General features: G+C 53.7%; 1 protein-coding gene across 2 annotated transcripts; it reads left to right on the plus strand.

Annotated features, from left to right (window-relative positions):
- The first annotated feature begins 2,011 nt into the window (after positions 1 to 2,011).
- Positions 2,012 to 4,856, plus strand: DLX1 (distal-less homeobox 1). Of its 2 annotated transcripts, XM_042997335.1 has the most exons (3): positions 2,012 to 2,495; positions 3,186 to 3,385; positions 4,602 to 4,856. In XM_042997335.1, the coding sequence occupies exons 1-3, from the start codon at positions 2,183 to 2,185 to the stop codon at positions 4,854 to 4,856; spliced, it is 768 nt and encodes a 255-aa protein (XP_042853269.1). In that variant the 5' UTR covers positions 2,012 to 2,182. The 2 variants fall into 2 exon arrangements, with proteins under 2 accessions (XP_042853269.1, XP_007074634.1); XM_007074572.3 differs by lacking the exon at positions 3,186 to 3,385 and having other exon boundaries at positions 4,602 to 4,678.
- The last annotated feature ends 5,458 nt before the right edge of the window (positions 4,857 to 10,314 follow it).

Consider the following 10,314-nt stretch of genomic DNA (forward strand, 5'->3'; position numbering starts at 1 on the left):
CAAAGCATCACCGTGTGGTTCGGTGATTAAGGGTGAAAAAAAATCTTTTTAAACGTTGGCAAACCCGTTATTGGTTTGAAGGATTTTTTTTTTTTTTTTGCTTTTGTTTTTCTTTTTGCTCCAACCACGCTGCCTGAAATATTGCTATCCCCAACATCATGCCCTTAAACCAAAGGAGAGGGATTCCGCGGGCAGCAGCTGCGGCTACAGAAGTTAAAAAAGAGAGAAGCCCCTTCCACTCATATCTGTAACGACAGCACGATGTAATTTGTTTTGAATGTTCATTTTTATTGGTGTTCCCTCTGCCAAAATGTGCTTGATTACAGAGGTTTGTCCTGTGATCATTGAGCACTCCAGACAGGGGAAGGTGCATCGCCGAAGGTTCAGCTCAGGCCAGATCAAATCCCGGGCTGTTTAACGCTGAAAGGCTGCATGTTGCTATTAGTGTTAAATATATGGCTAATTATGCGTATGAAAATTAAACATCAGTGTTATGCTAATGGGGCGCCTTCAGCTGCGGATCGGAGCACTTGAGACTACCATTTAATCAAATGAATCAGTAACTAATACATCTGCACGTGTGAACTTTCACAAGATCATTTCCCCGTTCCCGTCACACCGCTAAATTATGAAAGAAATAATTATCAACACTTTCTAATTACCTAACAAAGTAATTTGGGATTCACCGTGGGGCTGGCGGGATGGGGAACCAACAGTCCCTAGCAGGCAGCGTGGTGTGCGCCACGCCTCGTGGGGGTGGCTGTGTGGTGGCGGCGGCGGGGGGCTTTTGTGCGCTTTTCTGTACCTAGCGCCCCAGAAGATAGAAGGCGCCGTGGCAGCTTTTGCTAGCCCTGCCCCCAGGCCCAGTGGCGCCCGCTTTGACCACTGGAGATGAGGAGGATCCTGGGCGACAATGAGAGACACGATTGTACAAAGATATGCGAGCCTGCCACTGGCCTGTTTTTGCCACGGGTTTCGGTGTTCCCCAGGACTTCTAAACCCGGGGTACTCTCGCCAGACCCCGGAAGGCCGGAAACTGACCACCTGGTACTGGTTGCTCAAGCCAAACTGAGCCCGCCGGCTCCTGGGCTCCACTCTGCGCCGCGCCCTTGGGGCGAGTGCGTCCGGGGCTTTCGGCGCAGAGGGAGTGAAGAGGAAGGGGAGGCGGAGGAAGGTTGGGAGGGAAAGAGGGGGTGTGTGTTGGGGGGAGGGGGCGGTGCGGCTGCCTTTCCTGGGAGGAGAAGCGCGGGTTCCTGGCTCTCCGCGCGCACTGCTTTAATCAGACCGGTGCAGCCTCGAGCTGGAGTGGCCAGCTGGGCCTGGAGCAATGCGAGCGGGCCCCAGGGAACGGCGGCGGCGGCGCGGCGGCCGAGTGAGTGAGTTCGCCCAGAGGGCCCCAAACCTGCCCCCAGGGATGTGGCAGAGCGGACCCGAGCCAGGGAGGCGCCGCCGAGGGGAGCGCTGCGCTAGGCACACGGCTCTCGGGAGGACAGCGCTCGGTTGGCCGCCTCCGGTACCGCCACCCCCACCCCCGTGCGCGACTTCGCGCTCCGAGGCCGCGGCCGGGCTCCGGAGCCCTAGCTGACCGCTGGACCGGGTGACGGCGGCTGGGAGAAGCGATGCCCCTTTCTGGGCGTTGGGGGCGGGCGGAGGGTGGGGACAGTAGTGGGGGGAGGGCGGCTGCGCCGAGCCGCTGGTTTCTGGGAAGTACGGCGCGCCGGGGGAGGCGGGAGGCTGAAGAGCCGCGGGCCGCGGAGGTCCCGGCGCGGGTGCTGCAGCCCATTGTGCGCCCCACGCGGCGCGCTCTGTTGCAGAGGAGCCCCGGCCGGGAAGTGTGGACGCGTTTCTCCCGAGGCCCGGCCGCCTCGCCCGCTCTAGTCCAGCGGAGCCGGAGCGCCTCGGACCAATCCCCGGTGATTATGCAAGACAGCGGACCAATCAGCTCCGTCAGCTCATGAATATTTATGACCTTGGCTGAGTCAAAGCTTTGAAGCGAGTTTGGGGAGCTCGGCAGCATCATGCTTAGACTTTTCAAAGAGACAAACTCCATTTTCTTATGAATGGAAAGTGAAAACCCCTGTTCCGCTTAAATTGGGTTCCTTCCTGTCCTGAGAAACACAGAGACCCCCAAAAGGGAAGCAGAGGAGAGAGAGAGACCCACACCCAGACCCCGCGAGAAGAGATGACCATGACCACCATGCCAGAAAGTCTCAACAGCCCCGTGTCGGGCAAGGCGGTGTTTATGGAGTTTGGGCCACCCAACCAGCAAATGTCTCCTTCTCCCATGTCCCACGGGCACTACTCCATGCACTGTTTACATTCGGCGGGCCATTCGCAGCCCGACAGCGCTTACAGCTCGGCCTCGTCTTTCTCCCGACCGCTGGGCTACCCCTACGTCAACTCGGTCAGCAGCCACGCGTCCAGCCCCTACATCAGTTCGGTGCAGTCCTACCCGGGCAGCGCCAGCCTCGCCCAGAGCCGCCTGGAGGACCCAGGTACGTGCGCCTGCCAGGGAGAAGGAGAGGGAGAGGAAAGGGTACGAAGGGAGAGAGGGACAGAAGGAGGGAGGAAAGGAGGGAGGAAGAAGGGGGAGGAAGAGAGAGAGAGAGAGAGGAGGGAGAGGGGGAGAGAGAGGTGGGGGTGGGGAGGGCGCCGGAGCAATGGAGGTTTCGGGTATCAATCTATGGATCCTTGTCATAGCAAAGAAAAAAAAATATTTCAAAATTCCACCCAACTCGCGACTATCCAGTAAAGGATAAATCTGAGATAAATCCCCTGGCACTGTCTGGGCCTCTGGGTGGCTCTGTGCGCCGAGCACACAATGCCCCTTTGGAAAACAGAAACCCACATGTGCACGTATTAGTCTCAGTAATTATTTATTGCGTAGCGCTATAAACAATGTATGCAATTAAGGGTAATTAAACCTCAACTGCCGCCTGCAAAAATAGCAAACTTTCCCTGCAAAGGCAGGAACTGCACGCTTGGGAACTGCCCCAGTCCGCCTGCAGCGGCCCGGGTCTGGCCCTCGGACTTTACGGGACACTTCCCTGGCTTTCGGAGTTTCTTGAGCGTTCTTTCTCTCAGCCCAGCCACCGCCACCCCTCGGTTGCCACTGGCCCTGGGCTCCCCACACTAAAGGCTGTCCCTGCATTAACAGCGGCCCTCCGCTTCTGCTGTCCCTCCAGGGGCTGACTCCGAGAAGAGCACGGTGGTGGAAGGCGGTGAAGTGCGCTTCAATGGCAAGGGGAAAAAGATCCGCAAACCCAGGACGATTTATTCCAGTTTGCAGTTGCAGGCTTTGAACCGGAGGTTCCAGCAAACTCAGTACCTAGCTCTGCCCGAGAGGGCGGAGCTCGCGGCCTCCTTGGGACTCACGCAGACGCAGGTACCTTGCCGCTGCCCCTTCTGCCAAGCGGGCTTCCCGCGGCCGGCCTGCGCCCGGAGCTTCGCGTCTTGCTCTTTGCGTCTCAGGGTCGGAGGTGTGTGTGTGTGTGTGTGTGTGTGTGTGTGTGTGTGTGTGTGTGTGTGTGTGTGTGTGTGTGTGTGTGTGTGTGTGTGTTTCCCACCCCTGGCTCTCCCTGCGTCTCTCCTTCCTTCCTCGTTCTCTCTGCCCTGGCTCTGGCTCTGTCGCTGCACTCTGTACTCCACGCTACCGGCCGCCCGGCCCTCGGCCCCTGGACAATCTGATTAGGGCGAGGAAGGATTTCCCTAGACGTTTGTTTGGGGACTCTCGGGTCACACGTGCCCGAACAACTGGAACAATAGACGCTGGGCTTAATCCCTTCTTTGCCTTTAAAGTGTGTGGCTAATGACTCAGGGCCCGGGCCGGAGCCTCTGTCTCCCTCCTCCTCCTCTTTCTCACCCGGTTGGGGTAGGAGGAAATCGTTTCCTCTGCCTTCTCACCTCCCAAGTCCCAGACCCTGGAGGAGAAACGGGACCTTCCTTCCCGGATTGCGCTTAAGACTTTGGGGAGCCCGTGGGCTTTCTGATCACGACTGGCGCAGGTTTCCAACGTCTGGGCCGGGATTTGGAGCAGAGCTGGGGAGCGCAAACAGACACTAAGACACTTAAAGGTTGATTTAAGTCCAAATGAAAAGTTTAACGAAATCTTTGGCCTCCTCAGTCAGCCCCCAACTCACTCAAGGGCAGAAAGAATGGAGCAAGGAGAAAGCAGGTGGCATTGCAAATAAATTTCCTCCACTCCTTTCCTCCACACGATTCTTTTATTGATGTTCATATTGGACTTGAAGACTCCATGTTGTGCAGGCGCTGCTTCTTCCCCAGACTATTGCCAGGGTCGGGCTGAGTTCCTGACAAGCGAAGGTCTGGACCCCCCCCCCCTTCACTCCTCACCACCACGCCCCCTTGGCTCTCTGAGAGCTGCCCCTGCGGGCCACCGGCGGCCGGCAGCCGTGCCTGCCTGGCTTTGATTCTTATAGGTGATGGTGGGGCTCTGCTCCTCCAGCGGAGAGCTGCCCAGTGGCACAGGGCAGAGAGGGGGATCCTAACTCGACTGTCCCACGCACAGCCCCCTTATCTCCCCGCCGACCACGGTAGGCACAATGGACCTAGCCGAGTCACATTATTGTCCGCTCTTGCAGGTCAAGATCTGGTTCCAGAACAAGCGTTCCAAGTTCAAGAAACTGATGAAGCAGGGCGGGGCGGCTCTGGAGGGTAGCGCACTGGCCAACGGCCGGGCGCTGTCTGCCGCCTCCCCGCCAGTGCCGCCCGGCTGGAACCCCAACACCTCATCCGGGAAGGGCTCGGGCGGCAGCGCGGGCTCCTACATCCCCAGCTACACGTCGTGGTACCCCTCGGCGCACCAAGAAGCTATGCAGCAACCCCAACTCATGTGAGGTTGCCCGCCCGCACCCTCCCGCCTCCTTCCCGTCTCCCCCGGCCCGGGCCCCTCCCGCCTCCCGGTCCATCCACCCTGTCCGCAAGCCCTGGACCCGGAGAAGGACCCGGGGGGAAAGAAGAAGGAACAGCGAAGGCAGGACGCCCGCCAACTCCTTGGAGTCCCGCGAGGTCTGGACCGGCGACTTCCCGGCGCCCGCGCGCTCGCCCTCGCCCCGGCCTGGGCCGCCCGGCGACAGCAGACAGCGGCCTCGGAGCGCGGGCACAACTGCCCGAGACAGCCAGAGCAGCAAGACGAGCCAGCTGGACCCGACCTGCTGACCCTCAGCTGTGTGGGACTATCAGGAAAAACAAAAACAATGTAGAAAAAGCAAAAGCTCTTTTCTGTTCTGTCCGTCTCTTGTCTCCTTTCGCTGTGTATCTGTGCGCTGACGAAGTCGAGGTCCTCGTCCGTCCACTGTCCTCAATCTGCGGCCTCTGAAAAAAGTCACCAGGTCGGAAGAGGCTCGGGCCGCCGGGCCCCAGCTCCGCATGCTGGGACGTTTTGCCCTTTCGGACCTTCTCCTGGGCCTGCCTCACCATCTGTGTAGTTCGTTCGGGAACTGGGGGGAAACTGGAGGGAGGGGTTCTTATTTATTGAGAAATGGACTTCGCCTGAGGGTGAATGTTGGCCAATTCGCAGTTCTGTGGGGTGCAAGGAGCGCACGGTCCGAAAGCACCCGGGAAAACGAATAAGGAGGACCTGGTGATTTTTAACTTCTACAGTAACTTTTGTACTTCGCTGGTATGGAGAGGTTGGAACCTAATGCTTTGCATTTTTACATGTTCCGTATTATTTTTAAAAGAAAAAAAAAGAGAAATGAAGCAACACAATTTTCTCATCTCGGGAAAAACACTTTGGTCGCTTTGCCTGGACAAGAAGGAAAATCCTAATTCCCTCCTTGGGAAGCAAGGGAGAGGACCGATGGGCAGTGAGGAAGAAACAGGCAGGCAGAAAGGAGTGCCCTAGAGCCAGTGAGCTTTAAAGTAAGACAAAAGCAGCACTAATCCCCAGAGGCTCAACCACAGAATAATGCCAGGCAGCACCCTGGACGCCTAGTCTCCAGTGCAGGATCTAATCGCTGTACATATTATTATTGTTGTTAATTATTATTGTTATTATTATTGTTCCGTAAACATGTTGCACAAGCTTAGCTTTTTTCCGTTCTGTTGTGTGTGGCTGTAAACCCCGATGCTTTGTGAAATGAGAATCTTGACATTTTACTTGTGAAATTTGGAAAATGTGATCAGTTGAAATCAACCGTGTTTTGTGTTCTCTATGTCAAAGTTTAGTTTTATATTGAGAATGTTAACTTATTGATTTGTATCTTGAAAAAAAAGAACTTTGTAAATAAGTTATAAAGTTTCTCTGAGACAGTAAAATTATGGTTTCGAGAAAGAACTGCTGTCTGGTGTGCTGTGTGAGGGGGTTCTGTGGGCTGGGTGGAGAGAGGGCCTCCACCTCTCGGGACACATAGCGGCAAGGGTAGATTCCTGCTCCAGACTACCAGAATCACCGGCAAGGCCCTCCCTAGCCGCTGGGACCATTTATTTTGCCCTGCTTCTGACCCCCAAGGGGTCTGATCCCTACCTGGGTTAGAGGGTGGGCAGTGACTCTTGGCCAGGGCCTTGGAAGGGGGGGATCAGGAACAGGTGCTGTGTGAAGGGGGGGGAGGTGGGGGTTCTGGAACCAAAAGGACTGTGAAGGCTGGTTGAGAGGAGATGAAAGCAGAGCTCAAAGGCAGCCGGCCAGGGAGACTTGAGTGCTCCCCACACCCAGTCACCTCACCGGAAGCCTAGACGACTGAAAGCAGAGACACTGGGGGCTTGGCCCCTCGCCTTCGCGGCGATCTGGCCTTCCGGCTTTTGCTTGCCCGCAGGGCTCCCGATCCCGACGCGGAAAAGACGCGGCCAGACACCGGAAAGGGGCCGGAAGGACACGTCTGTCAGGCTACACCCAGTCAATCACTGAGCTCCGGGGGACAGTCCCAAGGCGCCACCTGGGCCCCTCCACAGCCACTCCCACCCATCGGGCCCATCCTCTACAAGAGGCCTCTTCCCGCCTAATGATCCCCAGCTTCTCTCTGCGCCTCAGATGGAAATTCCAAGGGAGGGGCGGAAAGGCTCCGCTGACTCCTTGGAACCCAGGAGCTGGCCGAAGACACCCCCCCCCCACCCCCCCACTCTAGCCCGAAAGTCCCGAGGCCAGGCCAGTAAGGGGTCACCTTCAGTGGAACTCTCTGATGAGTTCTTTCCAGGAGAATGTGGACTCTCGAGCAACTAGAACCCGCCTGGCTCCCTCCACCCGGGGGCCCGGCGTCTCGCCCCAACCCCAATCCCAGACCCTGCAGCTGAGCTCAGGAAGCTCGGTGAAGCTGCGGGCCCGGACGGGCTGCTTGGAGCGGTTCCCGCTTCCCTCGCACTCGCCTTCCCACACTGCTTCCTGCGGGCTGGCCCTCCGCTTTGGGGGGCCCTTTGCAGCGCGCGGTGGGGAGCAAAGCAGGGAAGGCAGTGATCTGTGTTGTGACAAGCACCCATTTTTCAATTGGTGCTGGTGAAAGAGCAGATGCTCCAGGCTCTTCTGACGCCCTTTGGGAAGGGGAGGGGAAGTGGTGGAGGGGCGGTGATGGAGGGAGCTGGGGAAGTAGTGGGGGATGGAGCCCGGGGACCTCGAGGCCCCCTCAGGGCTTGGGATTGGAGCTTGTCCTGCCCTGCGGGCCCCCATAACCCGGAGCGCAAATGCGGGAGATAAGATCTCCGAGACCGGGAGCAGACGGGCCTCAAAGCTGGGAGAGAACTGATTTCCCAGACCGGGTTCCAACGCGGGGTAGGGACCTTCCCGGATTCGGTTTTGCCTGGAGATGTGACTTTGCTAGAGGGGAGTTTTGGCTGATTGCTCTCGCGCATCCGACGCCGGTGCGGCAGCCAGGGCCCAGCGCCTGAAGCCACAGGCAAAAATCTGTTTGGTCAAGCGGATTTTAATATTTCGAGATATTAGCTTATACTAATTTAATAATCTCTTGCTAACAGTTCAAATAGAGAAATTATTAGTTTTAGCTCAACGAAGGCGGTCTTTAGTTAGGCTCTATTATAATTATAAGCAGTTGCACTTTTAAAAAATGTTAATCTCAATATAGGCCTAATTAATGCTGCCTTGTTACTGACAAGTAGTTCATCAAATATCTGATTCAAAGATTTTCATAATGAGTATATTAATTAAACTATGAATAATCTAAAGGTGGTTATATTTAAACAATACCTCATTATAATGATTAAATACTGATTTCGAATATTATGTCTTAACAATTGTCACTTAGAAAACACAACCTTTCCTTATGTATGAGTCTGTAATGGCAAAATGCAATTTTGGGATTTTTTTCCCCCTTGTTCAAAAAATGTGAACCTCATTTTAAAACACTTCTGAAATAGGTTACACACAGCTTAATGATTATCAAAATGACTCTTTTCTGCAAAAAAAGACCCCAAAGTGCGCGTACAGCTGCAAACCCAAGAGGGTCAGCATCATTTCACTGTATTCTCTTCTTGATTACAAGCCGGGCCCATCAAACACAACATAATTACAGTAATTTCAGGTTTATTTATTCTAATGCAGTTTCCCCATCTCTCTGGTAATTATGAGCAATTTTTTCGCCCAGGGAATCTTTTTGCATTAACAAAAGAGATAACGCACTGAAAGCCAAATTTGCTGTGCATTGAGAAAAGGGAAAAAAAAATCAAATAGGTGCGAGCTGCCATCTCTGCAATTCTCTGGTACCGGAGCCGGCAAATTGCTTGCAGGTGTATGGAGCAAGCTTGTCAATGGCCAGGCCTCCAAATTAGCAAATGCACAGCGTCGAAGTAGTGAAGACAGACTTAGCAAAATTGCCAAACAACAGATACCTCTTTAATATCTTCTCTCACACACACTTGCTCTAAAAGGGGCAGGGGTGGAGGGGGGTGGAGGGGCACAAGCAACAATCCCCATTCCCCTTCTCACTGGCCTTGGCTTTCATAAGCCTGGGACTGAGTGATCCTTCAAGTAGTAGTCTCATTGTGGAAGGACCCAGCTTCTCATTCTAGGCAACATTTTTTACAATATAAGATTTGGAAACGTACTTATCGTTCATAGCTTTCCTTCATTGATTTTTACATTGTATTTTTCTTTCTTTCTTCTTGGGATCTGAACCTGGGCTGGGTCAGATGGCTCTTCAGCCTTCCCTATTCTGCGCTAATTTTAAGAGCCACAAAAAAGTTTAAAAATTCTCCCATCTATGAGCACAGAAATATGAACTTATTCTTAGAATCATTTAGTGAAAAAATTAACTAAATCTGTCCCCTTGAAGAAATTGCCCATTTCTGTCACCTATGGAAAGGTAGGTCTGGGCGCTGGATATAGAACCTGAGATAGTTGATCCCAAGAAAAATTGAGAGGAAAGAAGCAACTCGGGTCCTAAGCTGTGCATTTTCATCCTGCTATCTCTTTCTGTATCTTTTAACAACCGATTTCAGAATTATCTGGGTTTTGTCAAGCCACCGCCTGGGCTAAACATCCTGAAATCACAGGTTAAAGCGAACTTTTCTGCTCCTCATCCTGCACAAGCCATAGGCACCTCCATCAAATGCAGTACGGAGGGTAAGGGTCTCTCCCTCCCTGACTCAAAGAAACCCTCCTTCTTCAGTCCCCAGCTCCACAGCAGACCCCAACTCCAGTGTAGACAGGCAAACGGCTCTAAAGGGTGCCTTCCCCAGGCTCAAGAAACATGTCACCCACACCCACTCCTTTGCTACCCCCGCCCTCATCCCCCAACCTTCAGGGATTAACACTTCCTGAAACATCAAGTGTTTTTATAAAAAGAAAAAAAAATAATCCTGACATCGCTGACAAGAAGTTTTGATGGAAGAATTAGCTGGTGCATACATAATCACTCCCCCACCCTCCTACTCCCGGAGCGGGAGCCACCGCGGCGGGCGCATTGCAGCCTTCCAACCCTCTGAAAAATGAAACCAGTTTCCACCCTTACCTTCTTCAGTGTCAATTTCAGATAATCTGGACACAATCTTTGCTAGATCAAATCAAAAGGGTCGAAGGCGGCATTTGTCTGGGAGAATGACAGGAAAGAAAAGGCAAAAAAGAAAAAAAAAAAAGGAAATAAAAAGGAAAAATAGGAAATACAAAACCGACCAAACCAGATCAAAACAAAACCAGAAAACCAAAAAGAAGCCCCCAGCCCCATCCTCCTATCCTGAGAGTAAAGAGTGGAAAGAGGTCTCCAGGACCAGGCGCCTCCGAGCGCCGCAGGCTTTTTGCAGCGCTGCGCTTGCAGAATAGGACTGAAATTTTCGGCTATATAGCCTCTGTCTTTATAGCTGATGAAAAAAATTGCAGATTATTAGCATAAATGTTTACTCTTCATTACG

This window comes from Panthera tigris, chromosome C1, assembly GCF_018350195.1.
Source record: "Panthera tigris isolate Pti1 chromosome C1, P.tigris_Pti1_mat1.1, whole genome shotgun sequence".
Taxonomy (NCBI): Eukaryota; Metazoa; Chordata; class Mammalia; order Carnivora; family Felidae; genus Panthera; species Panthera tigris.

Coding starts and splice junctions, on each gene's coding strand:
- DLX1 (XM_042997335.1), top strand. CDS start 2,183: ATGACCATGACCACCATGCCAGAAAGTCTCAACAGCCCCGTGTCGGGC. Junction 2,496..3,185: donor GAGCCGCCTGGAGGACCCAG/GTACGTGCGCCT, acceptor CTGTCCCTCCAG/GGGCTGACTCCGAGAAGAGC. Junction 3,386..4,601: donor TGGGACTCACGCAGACGCAG/GTACCTTGCCGC, acceptor CCGCTCTTGCAG/GTCAAGATCTGGTTCCAGAA.